Source organism: Onychomys torridus, chromosome X (assembly GCF_903995425.1).
Source record: "Onychomys torridus chromosome X, mOncTor1.1, whole genome shotgun sequence".
NCBI classification, from domain to species: Eukaryota; Metazoa; Chordata; class Mammalia; order Rodentia; family Cricetidae; genus Onychomys; species Onychomys torridus.
In genome coordinates this window covers 61,251,179-61,269,988 of record NC_050466.1, presented here as the reverse complement: position 1 = coordinate 61,269,988, position 18,810 = coordinate 61,251,179, and the positions used below count along the sequence as shown (strand labels likewise).

The window sequence follows — 18,810 nt, the reverse complement described above, 5'->3', positions numbered from 1 at the left end:
AGAGATCAAGAGTTCCACTAGAGAATGCTGACCACCTGAGAAAGGACCAGTGTGCGAGAGTGAAGCAGTGAGCTGTTATGGCCGAACAGGAAAGCAGAGTCCAAATGACAAGAGAGCCCAGGAGCCATGTTCAAGAATGTGCATGATTTATATGGTAAGAACGAGGAGCAGAGTGACAAATTCAAAGTCAGTACAGGATGAGCAGCTAGGGGAGAGATAACTATTTATTTTTAACTGAACTTAAAAACATACAATTTGTACATAATAATGAGTGCTATGTGGCGTTTCAACACATGTACACACTGCATAATATTTAAATCTCTTGCCTGTTAGTGTTTTTAAAATCTCTTTTGTTGCCAAGCATGGCATCAGTGCCTTTAATCTCAATACTCAGGAGACAGGGGCAAGCAGATCACTGAGTCCTTGGCCAGCCTGGCCTATATAGCAAATTCTAGCCCAGCCATGGCTATATGGTGAGAGCCTGTCTCGGAAAAAAAAAAAAACCACTTTTGTCTACAAGAGGATGTCGGCTAGAAGAAGGCATATTTGGGGTTAATATCACAGATTCAATGACAGGATATAATTGCCTGAACTGAGAAGTAAGGCAGAACAGACAGACAAGAGTCTGGCACATAAAATGGTCAGAACTTGTTAACTGAATGGACATACAGGATAAAGGAAGAGTCAAAGACAATGAGCAACATTCCTGTTCATGGTAATGGGTGATGGACCCAGGAGAGCTGGTACTGTGATAAAGAACCATCAATTCAAAGTGACAGTGAGTCATCAAAGTAAGACTGTCTGGCAGATAGAGACACATCACCCCCAGATGAGCTAAAGAAGAATAGTGTGAGAAATGATTTCAAGGACCAGGCAGAAGGAAGACTGCAAAGAAATCTCAGCAAAGGTAGCCACAGAACCAGGAGGGTAGGGTATCACGCACACAGATAATAACAACATTCCAGTGACAAAAATGGCCAAGAAATTCAGTAAGATCAGGACTTGACCCAACATAGCTTTCAACAGTCCTGGTGAGACACAGACTGCAGAGACACATGGGAGCAGAAGCTGTCGCTCTAAATGCTATGCACACAGAATCAGACTCTACATGCAAGCTGTCCAGAATGGCTTATGAAAAATGAAAACCACAAATGGCCTCTGAAGACCTGATAACAGGTAAAACAGAAAAGAAGACTTTCAATTTCCTTGAAAACTCCCATCAACCATCCACCAAAATAAGTATCTGAAATTTTAATGAGGTAAAAAAATCTATTATTTGAACAAAAATATTAAGGAAAAATACTGACCATTCCAAAGTTTGGAACGTTAATTTGACATAAACACCTCCAAAATGCCAAGCCATGGGCTACAATAGCACAGGCCATGGGTCTCTAAGGGCCTCCCCTAGAACCCAGAATTCATATCCCTTCTAACTTTTCCATGGTGGTGGCAGTGATTTGGAGTCAGGGTCTCGTGATGGAGTTCAGGTGTGCTGGCTAAGGCCGGGATCCCCCGGAACTCCCAATCTTCCTGCTTTCTGCTACTGTTCCCAGTTTAGTAACTGCTGTGGACTCAAGCACCGGTTCTTGCTATGCTAGTCTGGCACTTTACCCCCTGAGCTACAGCTTCAACACCCCACTGTAATTAAGCAGGAAAGAAAGATCTGAATAGAAGGCCACAAATGAAGTTAGAACAAAGAGGATAGACTGCCATCAGCACAGGAACATGGCACAATGAGGAGAATTAGTCACTCCAACAAGCTTAGCACTGTACCAAAAAATACTAATCCCCCACCACCAAGAACCTTCACTTCCAATCCCCTAATCTCCATGACTAATTCAAATTGGCATTTTGCTTTCTGTAACATGGAATCCAGCCAAAGCAAGCTGACAGGAATAAGAAGAAAACCTAGGAGCTGAAGAAAGGAAAACACACCAGCCACGAAGAGCACAGACTGCCATCCTGGCCAAGAAAGGCCCCTTGCTGTCATCCTGAACAGAAGGCCATGCTTCACACAGGTGCTAGGAGAACAAACAAGCATTAAGAAAGTCAGACTGGCACACTGCTGGGATATACTGCTAAGTCCACACCAAGATGTTAATGCACCAAAAAAGAGAAAGAACTTGCTCCAGGCCATGTGGAGTCAAGCTGGACCTGGGCAGAACCTGTTTTTTCCCTGTGCTTCCAATAGTCAATTGTTGCCAAACACCCATACCCAGCCTCCGCTCTTCCCAAAACTTCAAACCCATACAAACATAGAACTCTAGTTCATCTCCTCTGGGCTGTCTCAAAAGCTCCGTTCCTGGTATTCAACACCAAACTTACAGCACCAGGATTTTTCCTCAGCACCACTTTTTGTCTAGTGCTTCCTTGCTTAAGATGACATCATCATCTTCCATCCAGTTCCCAAGCCAGTAGCTGGAGGAATATGTCCAGTGCTTGAATTCTAGTCCATTCCATTTCCAGCTGTGATCTTGGGAAAACTCAATAAAGTATATACACCTCAGGCTTTGTCATCTAAAATGGAGGTTATAGTGTTACCCCCAAAGGCCGTTGTGAGCACTGAGTTAATATGCACAAAACACTAAGTACATGAATGTTTTTGTACATGTAGCTCTGTCTGCTTTCTTACCTGCTCCCCATACTTACCCCTTTACCTGGCTAACATCTCCATCCCTTCACACTTCAAATGTTATGTTACTCCCCAGAGAAGCCTTCCTTAACTAACCTCTAAAGTACAGCATAATTTTCACTCACATCATATACTATACCATATGTTGATTTTGGGATGGCTTGGTTAATAGTCATCTCCTAAAATAGTATGAAAGTTCCATGAGGGTGGGACCTAGTTATGGCATATCTCATTTACATAATATCTGGTACTTTACAGGTATTCATTCACTAAGTATTTGTCAAATGAAGGGTTCAAGAAGCATGCTTCTCAGCAGAAAGGGGCCTAGAGGTTAGAAGAAAAATTACAGGACACCAATACAAGTGAGGGTTCATGGCCTTGCTTCCAGGGAGCTTGGTAGAAGGGGTCCCATAGCCTCATCCTACCCCTCGTAAGTCAAAGATTCACTGCTAATTTGACCAGTGTTTCTACCCATTCAAGGTTTCATCTCTACAGAAACAGAACATACTCTGCAGGAACCTGCAGTCCACACCTTAGAGAACTTTGAGAGGAATCCCTTCAATCCCTCCCTTAATGCAAACATGCCTCCCAAATTTGTGTGATTCTAGTGTTTAAAGACACATATTTTTATACCATGGGATCTCTAAAACACAGCCAAGTACTACATCTGGGGCTCAGCTGAAGAAACAATCTTCCATTCCAACTTGAGAGTAAAACTGATCTGTACTGGCCGTAAAAGAGTCTTTGTTTTTCTTTTTTCCTTTTTTTTTTTTTTGAGTTAGGGTCTTGAGTTTTAGAAGTTGACCTTGAACTCACTATGTATGCAAAAATGACCTTGAACTCTTGATACTCCTGCCAGGTATGCTCCACAAATAACAGACTTTCAAGAATAGTTTTGGGATGAGTATGTAGTGGAGTAGTAGAGTCCTTGCCTGACATGGGCAAGGTCATGGAGTCCATCCCCCAAGCACCAAATATGCACTCAAATACACACACACACACACACACACACACACACACACACACACACACAGGAGGGAGGGTTATAACATCTAATGTTCATGATACGATCTAGCCTTCTTGTAATGTGGGACTCTAACGTTGAGCTAAGTGTTTAATATGCAGACTCTGACACTGAACTTTACTAGACTCAAATTCAGGTTCTGCCACATACTAAGTATGAATGAAATCTTAAACTTGCTGCTTGACCTCAGCAGCGCCTAGAGCCATCCATCTATATTAATAGAGACAGCAGTGCCTAGAGCTTATGGTTATAGAAAATATTACATATATCATATATGGTTTAATTACTACCTTTTAGAGTTCTTTGTAAACAGAGCACTGCTTTAAGATCAAGTTCTGTGCCATGTCTAACAGTGCCCTATGCCCAAAAGGCATCCACTGAATGAACTGCAAGATCTACTTTAGACTGTTTATTCTCTTCCAAACTAGCAGCCCACTTCTTTGTGGGAGTGTCTGAGTCCAATCTTCTATTTTGAGTAGATCTGCCTGTGCAGAAATGGTCCCTCTTCCTGAGTTCCACAATTGAAATGTTATACAAACCCCCACCCACTTCCTTTAGTCTTTCATGTTAAAGAATAAACCTAACTTTTTGATAGTTTCTCTCATGTACACACACACACACACACACACACACACACATACACACACACATACACACACACACATACACACACACACACACACACACACACACACACACACACCTGTCTTTTTAATAATATACTTTCCCAACAAAGGAACTTAGAGATACTATACAAGACAACAGCTATGAACAGAGGAAAAAATCAGAGTTCTTTATCCAAAGGAAAACACTGGAGAATTAGAAGCTGAAACTAACTAAGCTGTGATGTGACCAGAAGAAACTGAATATCATTATACCTGTGCCATAATATTTTGTATCTATTACATGCCAAAAGTAGTAGTTGCTTATAGTTTCAGACCAATTGCTATCCATATGGCATTGTCTGAGGCACTGAGAGAATCCAGAACAAGTGCAGCCTTCCAAACGCTTACCACATAATTGGAGACACACAGCAAATGGAGAACAGTTAATTAGGCATTAAACGAGTAATAATAAAGAGGAAGGCAAACATGAGACAAGCTGCTTTAGGAAATGTGAACGTCTCCTGAAAAAGGTGCTCCATGATTAGACACACTGAAGATCAAGCGCCAACCTCTGCTTTATTCTAGAGACTGAAAGGAGAGAGAAACAGGGAAGATTTAAGAAAATATACAAGGCAAAAGAGAAAAGTGTAATGTTTGAATGATGAGGTAGTTTTATTCCTTTCTTGGAACAAAATAGAGAGTGATCAAAAAGCCATGCTCCTCAATAGAAAACAACGAAATACATCTCACAGGAAAGCAGAAGGATGGATGATATAGGAGGAAGAAGGCAATCAGGATGTAAGGATGTGGGTGACAGGAAAGGGTCATGGAGGAGATACAAAGTACAATAGCTATAGATATAGGTATAGATATATATAGATATATAGATATAGATATAGATGTGTGTATATGTATGTATGAAATGTTAACAGTGAAGCCAGGCATCATGACCCATGCCTGCAATCTTAGCTCTTAGAAGGTGGAGACAAAAGGATCAGCCTCAGGTACACAGGGAGTTTGACATCATTTTGGTGAGACCCTGTCTCACCCAACCAAAAAAAAAAAAAAAGAAAAAATGTTAAAATTAAGCCCATTAATTTTGCCCATACTTTGTATGCTAGCTGTAAAATAATAATTTTAAATGTCATATTTCTTTCAGGATTTTCTTTATAAGAGTTGTTTTTATTTTTAAGTATGTGTATTGCATGTGTGTCTGTGTGTGGGTATATGAACATGCATGCAGGTACCTATGGAAGCCATAAGAGGAGCTGGAGTTACAGGTGGTTGTGTGCTGCCTAATGTGGATACTAGGATAGGAACACTAATCCTCTGCAAGAGCAGTAAATGCTCTTAACTGCTGAGCCATATCTTCATCCCTAAATGCCATATTTCTACAGTACAAATTTTCTCCAAATTCTCTCACTGACATAGGCCCACATCATCACTTACCCGAATAAGAGATGCCTGACGACGAAGGGGTTTGGATATTGGAGCCTCTGATGAGGATCCTTCAGGCTGGCCAATGGGCTGCCTAGTTTCATAAGGACCTGAAAAACAAGAGAGAATGCTAGCAGGGTATACAAATATTCTACTCCAAAATTATTTCACACTTAAACTGATGTAGCATGTGGTTTTCAAGGAAAAGGTAAAAAAGGAACTAGAGTGTATACTCCAATAGCTACCTGAGACTCACAAATCCTGATCCGCTTGTCTCCATAATTTCACTAAACAATCTAAAGACATCTAGCCAATATCATGATAAGGCTAAAAAAAAAAAAAAACTCAAATCAGGTTAAGAGTATGAATAAAATGAGAGAGTAAAACAGTGAGAGCCTCAATGAAATTAGAAAGAATGAATGAATCAACAGCTAGAAATGTGCCACATTACAAGTATTCATTTTTACTCCTGCTTCTTGTGCTATCTTGGACCATGCTCTCAAGTAGTGGGGCTCATTTTTGTGTTCCTTCATGGTTTCGAAAGATATGACTTTAGCCTAGAATCAATAATGGCTGTAGGTCAGAATTAAACAAAGGCCTATTTTGAATAATCAGCAACTCTAGCCATATAAAGTGCATCTAGGAAATGGCGGTACTTTGCCTGGATGCCTGGTGGGCTCTTTTGACTTCCTTCATCTTTTCTTTAGTGGGATCAAAACTGAAGCATGCTGTGCATTATTCCCATTGAAACTTCTATCACTTAAAAAGCAATGAATTCAAATAGCAGTTTCTCCTTACTAATTTCATGCTACATTCAAACCAAATTTACATTCAGTTGGGGAGAGAAATGTAAAAGGGAACCATAACCTTGGATTAAAAAAAAATGAATTAGCAAAGGAAAAATTCAACTGTGCATCAAGTAGAAAACTCAGATATCCAGAATAGTTTTTCCCCCTGGTTGAATGTGTGCATTTCATCCCTCCCAACTAAGTACAGGAACTACACTATACATTTTGGAAGGGCTGAAGAGTGCACTGCCTATTTGAGGTTGGCCTAATGCTTATATATATATCATCTATACCTATTAAAAAGTATCATTTTATTTTAAATGTTTGGATGTTTTACCTGCCTGTTTGTCTCTATAAAGTGTGTGTGCATGGTAGCCATTGAGACCAGAAAAGGACATTGGATGCCCCAGAACTGGAGTTATAGACAGTTGTAAGCTGCAGTGTGGGTACTGGGAACTGAACCTAGGCCTGCTAGAACAACAGTCAGTACTCTAAACCAATGTGTAATCTCTCCAAACCCAAAAGGTATCATGTTTGTTTGTTTGTTTTTCGAGACAGGGTTTTTCTGTGTAGCTTTGCGCCTTTCTTGGATCTCGCTCTGTAGACCAGGCTGGCCTCGAACTCACAGAGATCCACCTGCCTCTGTCTTCCAAGTGCTGGGATTAAAGGCATATGCCACCACTGCCCAGCAAGAGGTACCATTTTAAACAAAAATCTTTCTCTGCAGTCCATATTTATGAACTCTTTCAGCAGGAAAAGGGAAAAAGTTTCCTCAAATTTTTATTTTGCATTGAAGATTTTTAAAAACTTAAGTTTTCTGAAGGCTGGAGAGGTGACTTAGTGGTTAAGAGTACTGGTTCCTTTTTAAGATGACACAGGTTCAATTCTGTGGGAGCCCAAATTACTCAGGGTCAGAGAATCTGAACTTGCTTTACCCAGCAGGGCTGCATAATGAGATGATTTGGCCATGGGTGCGGTTACCAGGTGTTTGGAAGGGTCTACACTTGGCTGTGTGGTGTGCTTTGATCTTGCAGGGAGGGGGGTCTTTTGCCCCGCTCCCCTTGGCATATTACAAACAGCCCTTTTGAATAAAGTACTGGGCTGGGTATTGACTGAGGGCCCTCCCAAAGCCATCCTGTGTCTCTGTCTTCCTCCTCGTAGTCTAGGTCTTTCTATCTAATATTTCCTCATTCCTCTCTCCTCCATAGGTGGGAACAGGTCAGAGCTGGACTGCAGCAGACTCCCACACAATTCCCAGCACACACATGGTAGATCACAACCACCTATAACTCCAGACCGGAGAACTGATGCTCTCTTCTGGCCTCCAACCTCCACCCACACTGCATATATTTGGTGTACAGACATACCTGCAGGCAAAACACTTACACACATAAACTAAAAATAAACGTTAAAATTTTTCAATAAAAAAAAATCTGTATTCGGGCTAGAGAGATGGCTCAGAGGTTAATAGCACTGGCTGTTCTTCCAGAGGTCTTGAGTTCAATTCCCAGCACCCACATGGTGGCTCACAACCATCTGTAATGAGATCTGGTGCCCTCTTCTGGTATGCAGGGATACATGCAAGCAGAACACTGTACATAATAAATAAATCTTTTTTTAAAAAAATCTAGAGCCAGGCGGATATCTGTGACTTCGAGGCCAGCCTGGTCTACCAAGTGAGTTCCAGGAAAGGCACAAAGCTACACAGAGAAACCCTGTCTCGAAAAGCCAAAAAAAAAAAAAAACCACACTAATTCGGCCGGGCACATGCCTGTAATCCCAGCACTGGAAAGGCAGAGGCACATGGATCTCTGTGAGTTCGAGGCCAGCCTGTTCTACAGAGCTAGTCCAGGACAGACTCCAAAGCTACAGAGAAACCTTGTCTCGAAAAACCAAAACATCTAATTCTTTTAGATGATAAATCTAGTTATAATTTATATATGCTTCCCTATTTAAATGTATTCAATTTACAATATAACCCCAAAGAAAATTAATATGAACTTTGAACACTAAAATTCAACATTATTTATTATAAAAATAAATTATCTTCTTTATGTACAGAATGCCAAAATGAGTATATAAAAATGAGTAAATGTATTGCATGTTTATTATTCTATTAATCAATAACCAAAATATTTTTAAATGATTTTACTACCTGTAAAATAAGTTTCCAAGACACAAAAATGGGAATGCTATTCTTCACTCCTTCTATTTCCAGAACACATAATAATGACCTTACCAATATGGTAGCAAGATAGTTAAATAAGACAATTAAATATAACCAGCTCCAATAGAAAGGAGAAATTATCACCCAAAATGAAACCACGTCTCATCTCTGTGGACTAACACTTTGAGGATTTAAAATATATAAATATATAAACTGCTTCTTTCTGTAGCTTACTTCTAAATCAAATAGGATAGAGTGCTGAGGTGACTGTTATGGTGCCATCTTTAGCATAGTTATTCTTTTTTTCCAAATAGAGAGGTACAGCAATAGCATGTCAAGAACTCCAAACTGGCTGGACATTGTGGCACACACCTGTAAGCTTAGCAGGCAGGCGGCCATACTGCTGCTCATGAGACCCTGAGAGAGAGAGAAAGAGAGGGAGGAGGAAGGAAGGAAGGAAGGAAGGAAGAAAGGAAGGAAGGAAGGAAGGAAGGAAGGAAGGAAGGAAGGAAGGGAGGGAGGGAGGGAGGAAGGGAGGGAGGGAGGGAAGGAGGGAAGGAGGGAAGGAGAGAGGGAGGGAGAGAGGGAGGGAGAGAGGGAGGGAGAGAGGGAGGGAAAGAGGGAGGGAGGGAGGGAAGCAAGCAAGCATTCAGGCTCACATCTATTTTACATTTCTTCCTAGCAACTAGAACACAAAATTATAACACATTAAAATATCTAAAAGATTGCCTAGCAACACATTTAGTGCATTTCAGAACCTACTAGGAGTAGATACAAATGTAAATACCACAAAAGAAAAATTCATAGAGAGCATGTAACCCAAGTCTTCAAAAGTAATTTTTCAAATTGTGGGCAGGCATTGTCCTCTGATATGATTTTTTAAAAGTCATTCCATGTTGATGTTAAACTCTCTATACCAACTGAAGCTTACCAAAAGGTTTTAAGCACAGTAAACTGAAGCATGGCTAGGATCCTAGTGAGCTTCATGAGCTCTAATGAAACCCATGGACTTGGGCTTCCTGTAAGAGAGGGGTGTGTCTACCACCCAGAGGAGACCCTCCAGGGAGGAGGGTACCATGTGACCCTCAGCTCAAATCCCTCACCTACAGGAGTCTTAACATGGAGAGACAGATGTATTTCACCAGCCAGGCTTCAATGGAAACTCAGCTACACAGGAGCTTACTTTGGAGAAGCAGATTTTCCTCTCCTACTATGGGGAAAGGCTGGGCTGGCCAAGGCTGCCTGTGAGTGAATAAGTGGGTATCTAAATCAGCCATATATCTAAGGGGTGTGCCCAATTTAGCTACACAAGCACCAGCTGATAATTAGGCTAGCATCAATTTGATTTCTAGCTTGCTCATCAACTGAATCTACACTCAGAAAAAGGGTACATTACTTAGCGCTTAACTCTCTTCCTTGCCAAATAAAACCCAAAACACACAACTCAAAGGCAAACCAAAGAACCCTTCAATTCCTTACAAGAGGTTTCATATGGAAGCAGAAACATCATCTTTTTCCAAGGAGAAGATTAATTTTTAAAATCCTAAAGTTCAGTATCAAAGTAGAACTGTGACTGTTTTTACATACCTGCCCAAAAATTCTACCCTAAGTGTCAGAGAAATGACACCTAAGTCACAAAATATTCGTGAACAAATATTTATGGTATCTTTATGCATAATAGCCAAACACTACACATTAGCCAAATGTTCATCAACAGAAGAACCATTAATCCACGATTATTTGTGCAATGAAACCTACTGAATAATAAAATAAAAGGAACTACCAATACAATGATAGGAATTTTGACTGTTGTATTGAGGGGAAGACAGCAGATACAAGTAGAATTATTCTGCATGTTTCCTTTTGCATGAAGTTCTAGAAGAAATAAACTGATCAACAATGATGAAAATCATTACAGTGCTACATTTCAGGGCACGAAGTAGCTGGGAAGAGGCATCTGCAGTACAATGGGAATGTTTTTTTTATCTCAGTGATAGCTAATTGAGTATATCCATTTGTTAAAATTCGAAATTACTTAAAATATGTGCATTTCATCATACATAGATTTTTGCCACTTTAAAACAAGTATAAAAAGGAATGAGGGTATACAGAGCCTAGGCATCGACTCCTCAGAGTCCAGAAAAGAGGGAAATGGGCAGTCTCTTCAGTGCTGCAGGGATGGCAGCCCACTTAGGATAGGATGAGAGGGTGGGGCAAGAAACAGAGGACACAAACAAGGACTATCAAAGGTAGAACTTAATTATAGGCTGACTTAATAGACCACAAATACATTTACCTATGAACTAAGCATTAATTTCCAAGCCCAAATTAGATTTGAAATAGAAGAAACAATTCCCCTTCTTTTAAAAAAGCAAATTATATTTTTGGTTGTGAGCCTAGCCTTTAATGGCTGAGCTATCCCTCCAGCCCACATGAATTATGAACCAAAGGCTGTGGAGCCCCCAGCTGGATCAGGCCCTCTGGATAAGTGAGACAATTGAATAGCTTGAACTGTTTGGGAGGCACTCAGGCTGTGGGACCGGGATCTGTCCTTAGTGCCTGAGCTGGCTGTTTGGAACCTGGGGCTTACACAGGGACACTTTGCTCAGCCTGGAAGGAGGGGACTGGAGCTGCCTGCACTGAATCCACCAGGTTTAAATGAATCCCCAGGGAAGTCTTGGCCCTGGAGGAGATGGGAATGGAGGGGAGGGGCTGGGGGGAAGGTGGGGGGGGGGGTGGGAGTGGGGAGGACAGGGGAACCCATGGCTGATGTGTAAAATTAAAACACAAATATGAAAAAAAAGGCAAATTATACAATGGAAACTACAAGAGGAGAGTGAAGCCTTCTCAACCCTGTGTAGTTTCAGACAGCAATGAGACGGACAATTTTCCGAATGATCTTTTTTTAACTCTCCATTAGGAACACCAGTTTGCACTGCATAGAACGTAATTTCCAAATGAGTTTACACTCCTATTCCCACTAAATCCTTCTAAAACCCTCATCATTGCTTTAAAGGAAAAAGAATATGGTTCAGAGAAGCTCAATGGCTTCCCTAAGGTCATGCAGGGTCCTCCCAAAGCCAGCCTCTGGTTCTAACCCAAAGCTCTTTTCTTCTCCACAGAAGGACAGCCCTCTGTAGTTCAGCCTAGCATATCTTTGTATTTCTGTGACCCTCTAGAAGTCACCATCTTTTTTTCAATGCAGCAAAATCCTGCAGAAACTGGGTTCCACCACATCCCACAAAATGGGCAGGGGGCTAGAGGCCATTCCACTCTAGAATCCATTAGACTGGTCATATCTGAAACTAGAAATGGGGAGCACAGAAGGACAAGATGCTGCAGTGGATTTATGGAGCTTCACCATTGCAGTCTGGGCAGGCAACTCTGCAAGCCATCCTGAGAACCAACTCTCATATTTTACCCCTGAAATGATCAGAAGAGCATAAGTATGAACAAGCAGACAGCCCCAGAACTGTGCACGTGGCATGATTCTCAGCAAAACGCTACCCTAGCATTGCCCTTAGCCTCCTCCGAAAACATAAAAGCTTGATATTTTCATTTCTGTCCCTGGCCTGTAAAGAGTGGATCAACTCTCTTGCTTTTGCATAGTTATATTTTAAAGAATTTTCATAAAAGCAATTATTGAGTAAATATGTTTAGTGCTCTTGCAGAAGGGAATAACAATTCTCAAAAAATGCAAACCCTTAGCATGCTATACTCCTTTAATGAAATATTAAATCATCTAAATAGTTGTTTACAAGTCTAAAGACCAACCAATTTCCAGGCTAAGAAATAAAGCATTGCTGAGATATGCCTAATTTCATTTAAAAAAAAAAACTTTGATTGAGAATATAAAAAGAAATTGAGCCATGTTTCTAAAGACAAGAGTAATTAAATCAGGAAATTAAGCAGCTGGTGGCACTGCGCCTGGTAGATTAAGGAGACTCTGAGACATTGCCTGTGACAGCTGGCCCCTGGTCGCCTCTTACCTGAATGCATCTGTTCTGTGCCACTCCGCAGTTTGCTGTAGCCATGGCTCAAGGACACCCTCTGGTAATGAGGCGGGGAAGAAGGAGGGGAGGCAAGGGGTGACATCGTGGGAGACTGTGTTTCCTGCTTCAAAGAACCAGAGCAGAGTTCAGAGGCAACCACTGGAGAAACCTGGCATTCTGAGCTGCAGTTTAAGAAGCAAAATGTGACTCTATGGCTGGTGACCTGGCTGATTTAACAACAGGGTAGAAAGGTTTCCTCAAAAATGCAGCATAGCAAAAAGGTAGTATTGAGGATTCAAAATCACTAGCTCTGTGCTACCTAAATTACTAATACCAGCCTAAAATGCTTTCAGTTAGTCCAATAATATTTTCCTTTGAGAAATGAAAGGCACTGATCACATAAGAGAATATTTATAGCCCTCAAATGTGGACAGATTCTGTCTTGATTCAATTAATGAATTAATGAGTCTTCCTTTTTAAGACTCCTATTTATTGAATTTATATTCACAAAGTATAAATACAGAATATGCAATAAAATGTATATTTTCAATGTTTAATAGTGGGTATTCTTCGAACTTACTATATAAAATTAAATGTTGGGGAAGTTGTTTCATATGCAAAGACTTCAGAACATAGCCATCCCATCTAGTTAGTATACTACGAAATACTAAGATGAAGTCTTCATAGGTAAAACTATGAACCTGATACAGGACTCTAGGCCAAATAACAGCCTGAGCCTGCTACTGCCTTTTGTCCTTTTTTCACTACCAAGAGACTGTAAGCCTAGGGGACCCAAAAAAAACAGAGAAATGGTGCTTTTTCTAACACAGAGACTATTTTGGCTTCTTTAATTTAAAAATAAATATGCAATCTGAGATAAGAGACTAGACTTGGAAACTTCCAGGATATCTGCCACTGTGGGACAGTGAATCCTCAGTCCTCTCTAAATGCTTGTGTAAACACATACCAAAGTATACTTAGTACAAATTCCTATGTCTCTCTAACACACCACTTAAATGACTAAAGCAACATTACATGGAGTTAACAAAATGAGCTATGCCTCTTTTAACTATAAACATACAACTCAGGCCAGGCATAATGAAGCTATAATCCTATAATCCCAGCATTCAGAAGGCAGGAAAATGATGTAAGTCTGATGCCAGCCTGAGCTTTATAGAGAAACCCTGTGTCAAAAAATAAAAATAAAAATAAACCTGCAATCTTGAATATCCAAGACCATCAAAGCAAACCATGTAAGTTATTTTCTAGTATAACCCTTTAATATTTACTACATTTTCAAAACATCTTGTTCGATTCTTCCTAAAATATAGCATGTTCCTTTACCTTACAGAAGACAGTACTGAATATAATCCAACTTCTCTGCAAGGCTCATTATCAGAAGCATGAGTTATACCATGATGTCCTTGGGATTTCCTAATATGAAAACTGTCTCTTCCTAAAAGGCCCACTCTAATGGCATCCTTTTGTCTTTATTAATCACCACCTCATGACTGCAATCAGTGGCCTGATTTTAAAAGTCCACCCTCCATATTCTGGTTCCAAGCCTGCTAAGTGGGTAATAGCATTTACTGAGATGCCATTCCACATGTTTCCCAAGAAAGGATTCCCTGGTAAAAAGAGTCTGGTGAACAGATCTCCAGGTCTCTTTACAATAGAACCTGCCTGTCAATGTGCACTCTTAATTTCCAAGGCTGATGACTTAGTCTTTCCCCTCTGAATGGGACATGATGACATACTTTCCAAACACATTGTTTGGGGATTCTTTTTGGAAGGGAGCACTTGCTAACTTCTAGAAGTTATGTTTCTTCTCTTTGGTTTTAGCTTTGTTGTTTGTTTTCCATGTTGTTTTAGAAGTTACATGCCAACGAACCTATTTAGAAAACCACTGACCTAGAGAAATCAAATAAGTGTATTAAATCAACAGCATTGTTTGAGGCACAATTCTATTCGAAGGCAGATTCTAAAGGGCCAGTGGGTGGCTAGCAGTAATTCCTATGTGTCAGCTTCTTCTTGCTACAAGAAAACTTTCCTGGCTCACTTCCAAATTTGTAATTGTGCTCCAGATGGCAAGATTTGCTGGGAGTTTGGCAACAGACCAGAGGCTGTACTCCATGAGGCTTCACGGTGAGAAATGACTGAACATGCCCAATCACACTCTCACCTGTTTATCCTCGTCGTCCATTCTTTTGAGGGAATTTTTCTCGGTGGGTAAGTATGGAATCTGAACCTTCTTTCCGTGCAGCTCAGCTGGGTTCCCAAACCGTATCTCACCATCACTCTTTGCCATCACAAAGCGAGGCAGAGGCAGTTCTTTAGAGGCAAGGCAGAAAGGCTTAAGTGAGGTTATATCTTAAAACTGCAAAAAGGAGAGCTCAATGGCCAAAAAGAAATTAGTTCTTGAGGGAAATTTTCAGAGCACTAAATATAGTTTAAATTTTAGTTCAGGCACAATGTAGACTCCTATAATAATGTCATGAGAAAAAAAAAATGTAATGTTTAACCAAGGTATTCCAGCTTAACATTTTCCAAACTGAACAATCATCACAGAACAAATTCAGGTTTGGGACTATCTCCCACTTGATCCTGCAGAAAAAGGATGTGAATTTTATCAAAACAAGAGGCAATGATACCAGCAAAGCTTACAAATGTTTAAATACAGCAGATGCAGGGTTAGGGGCCTGCAAATACCAACCCATCTATCTTCTCGGCCATTCTGTAAGATAAACTAGCATTAGCATCTCCCTTTACAGCTGTGGAAACTGGTGTGAGGAAACTACACAATGTCCCCCAGGACCACACAACTAATCTCTGGGCAAGCTAGTTCTCAAGAGCACCCTACATTGATGTCCACCCCCTTCCTGGGGCAACTTCCTGGGTTGAATAGTTTCCCACTCAATATAATTCTTTTAAGAGTTTTCCCACTCAATCTCTGGTTGCCTGTTGATAACATAATGAGGAAAGTGTTATGAAGTCAGATCAATTGCTCTACCATTTACACAGATTCTAAAGACAAAACCATTGGCCACTCACGGTGCGACAAAGAGCTGTCTGGCATACTTCCTTATCTTTCAAATTCTGACAGAACTATTCTGGAAATGGTGCTTTGGCATGCTTCTGATTCTCAGCACAGCAAGTCACACATAAGCACATGACACAAAGATCCACACAAATAAGGATAATATTGTGCATTAGGCATAATGATTTGCATCTGGAGCCATTGTTCAGGATAATTCCCAGTGTGTCTTTGCACTTCTGTCATCCCTCCACTCCAAAAACACAGCTGTGCTTCCAATGATGGATGCTGTGCTAAAGCCAGGAAACATCTTAGCAACAGCAAGTATGCTACTCCTGGGGCAAAGAAGGCTCCTGGTTCTCTAATATCCACATGTTTATTTTTAGTTGCTATGTGCACATTTGATTCAAAGAAGGTGCAATTATGACAAATCCCTGTGGGGTCAATCAGCTAAGGGCTCAAGAGTCATAAAGAGATAAATCAATCTGAAAACTTAAATCGAGATTCCTCTCTAAAGAAAGACGGCCACCATTTTTAATGTTTTAATGTTTCCCAGCCATGGGCAGCTCTCCAGCACTGAAGGCGGAAATGGATTTCAAAAGGAAAAAGGTAAAAGAAACTCCAGAGTCTTAGTGAGTCACACAGAAGCCATTCCTGTGGCGCTGTTCACAGAAATAGCTCTTTCAATGGGGTCTGACAAATAGATCTAGAAATACAGAACAAGAGCATACAAAATAATTTTCCTACTCTGGCCTGACCATGTGACTATTAGTCTACTTCAAGTACTTCTTCAAGAAAAAAAAATCAGTTTCTAATCTCCCCAGCCAGTGCTTTGCTGGCATTTGGTCCAGAGAACAATGGAATACAAGTGTAGCATTAGGAATGTTAACAGCTGTACCCGGACTCCCAGATACCAGTAAGGATCCTGTCAGTCCACACAGTCTCCAGAATCATCTGCCTAGGAAACAAGCATTTGCCTCCAGATGGACACCAAACAGTGAAAGACAAAATACAGCTGAATTCTTCCTGTGCTTTCTTCAGTCCTATGATTTTTAAACAACTCGCACTTAGAATTGTAACTATCTCTTATCATGACAGTATCATCTCCCTGAAGCTGCTACAAGCTATTAAAAAAGTAAAACTCTTTAAGTCTTTGACCTCGATAATTTTCTTTTGTTATCTGTACACAGAATTCGATGGTGAAATTTTATTAGAAAATAAAATAAATGAAGCACCTACTATACAGTGATGTATGCCAGGTATACTGGCTGGTTTTATATCAACTTGACACAAGCTAGAGTCTTCAGAGAGGAGGGAGCCTCAGCTGAGAAAATGCCTCCATGAGATCCAGCTTTACAGCATTTTCTTAGTGACCATCCTGGGCTGGTCTTATAGAACATAAGAAGGTTAGCAGAGGCCTGGCAGTGGTGGTGCACGCCTTTAATCCCAGCACTCAGGAGGCAGAGGCAGGCAGATCTCTGTGAGTTCCAGGCCAGCCTGGTCTACAAAGTGAGTTCCAGGAAAGGCACAAAGCTACACAGAGAAACCCTGTCTCGAAAAAAAAAAAAAAAAAAAAAAAGGTTAGCAGAGCAAGCCATGAGGAGCAAGCTGCTCCATTCTATGGCCTCTGTCATCAGCTCCTGCCTCCAGGTTCCTGCCCTGCTTGAGTTCCTGTCCTGACTTCCTTTGATGATGAACTATGATGTGGAAGTGTAAAATAAATAAACCCTTTCCTCCCCCAACTTGTTTTCTGGTCATTGTTTTGTCGAAGCAACAGAAACCCTAGGACACAGTGATTTCTGTTAGGTCTCAAACCCATGACAAATGGCTGAGGTGCCTATTTAACATATCAAAGCAGATGATGGCCTTCAGGTCCTCCCTGCACACCTCAGCCCCTATCTATTACAGGATGAGACTGGCATACCCCACCCCCTACCCTAATCTTCTCCAGCTTGTGGGGTGGGGGGAAGGCTGGCCTACCCATCCCCCAGCTGCCCTTCCCTAACAATCAGAAGGTCCTTTTGTAGTAGCTGCTTAGAAGCTTGTCTCCAAAACTTAATTAAATTAACACATGGGAAACAAATTAAGAGCAGAAAATGTTCTTAACTGCTGAGTCATCTCTCCAGCCCCCTAGAATTTTTTTAAGTGATAAACTGGGGACATTGCTCAATGGGTTAAGGGCACTTTCTCTGCAATCAATGAGGACCTGAGCAAAAATGTAAAGAACTCCAGGGCTAAAGCTCTGTCTTTCAACTCAGTCTGCAAAATGGGTCTAAAACATAGGACAAGAATATACAAAATACTTTCTACCTTGGTCCAACCATAAAAACATAACTCTACTTCAAGGATTTCTTCAGGAAAAAAAAAAGTCAAGAGATTCTTGGTATTTCTAATCTCCCTGGCCAGTGCTTTGCTGGCATTTGGTCCAGAGAACAACAGAATACGAGTGTAACATTACAAATGTTAACAGCTGTACCAGGACTCCCAGATACCCATAAGTATCCAGTCACTTCACACATTCCCCAAACCTTGGTTAGGGGCACTTCGCTAGAATCATTTCTAATCCCCAGAACCTATGTAAAATCCTGGGCATGGCTTTGTGTGCCTGTAACTCCAGCACTATGGAAGGAGACAGACAGAAGTATCCTAATAAATTGCTGGCCTGCCTATCAAGCTGAAAGAGCAAGCATTCTCCAGTTCAATGAGAGACCCTGTCTCAGATCAATAAAGTGGACAGCGATAAAGAATGACAGATGGCATGGACCTCCACTTACACATGTATAAGTGTGTACACACAGACACTTCATACATGCAACACACATACACAGGAAGAGAGAGCACAAAAAAGAAAAACATTAAAGTGAAATAAGTTGGTCACAGAAAACAAATTTCATATGATTCCACTTACATCAAGAGTAGTAAAATGCATACAAGTAGAAAGATAAAGAGGGATTGCCAGAGATAAGGAATGAGGGAAAATGGTAGTTGTTTAATCAGACTTTCAATTTTACAAGGTGAAGTTCAAATTACTAGAAAATGCATCTATACCAAAATGAATAGACCTAACACTACTGAACTTCACACATAAAATGGTTAAGATGGGAACTTGTGTGTTACATGAATTTTATAAC

The 18,810-nt window shown here is 40.7% G+C and overlaps 1 protein-coding gene across 9 annotated transcripts in view; it reads right to left on the bottom strand.

The window, feature by feature from the left end:
- The window catches only part of Reps2 (RALBP1 associated Eps domain containing 2), a 237,094-nt gene that overhangs the window by 127,817 nt on the left and 90,467 nt on the right, over positions 1 to 18,810 (bottom strand). For 4 of the 9 annotated variants that reach the window (XM_036174455.1, XM_036174450.1, XM_036174457.1 and 1 more), the window contains exons 3-6: positions 14,828 to 14,976; positions 12,643 to 12,769; positions 9,026 to 9,070; positions 5,711 to 5,808 (exon numbers count right to left, since the gene is read on the bottom strand). In XM_036174455.1, coding sequence (XP_036030348.1) covers positions 5,711 to 5,808; positions 9,026 to 9,070; positions 12,643 to 12,769; positions 14,828 to 14,976 — 419 coding nt within the window. The remainder of the gene's footprint in view (positions 1 to 5,710; positions 5,809 to 9,025; positions 9,071 to 12,642; positions 12,770 to 14,827; positions 14,977 to 18,810) is intronic. The other 5 variants (XM_036174456.1, XM_036174458.1, XM_036174459.1 and 2 more) reach the window with 3 other exon arrangements.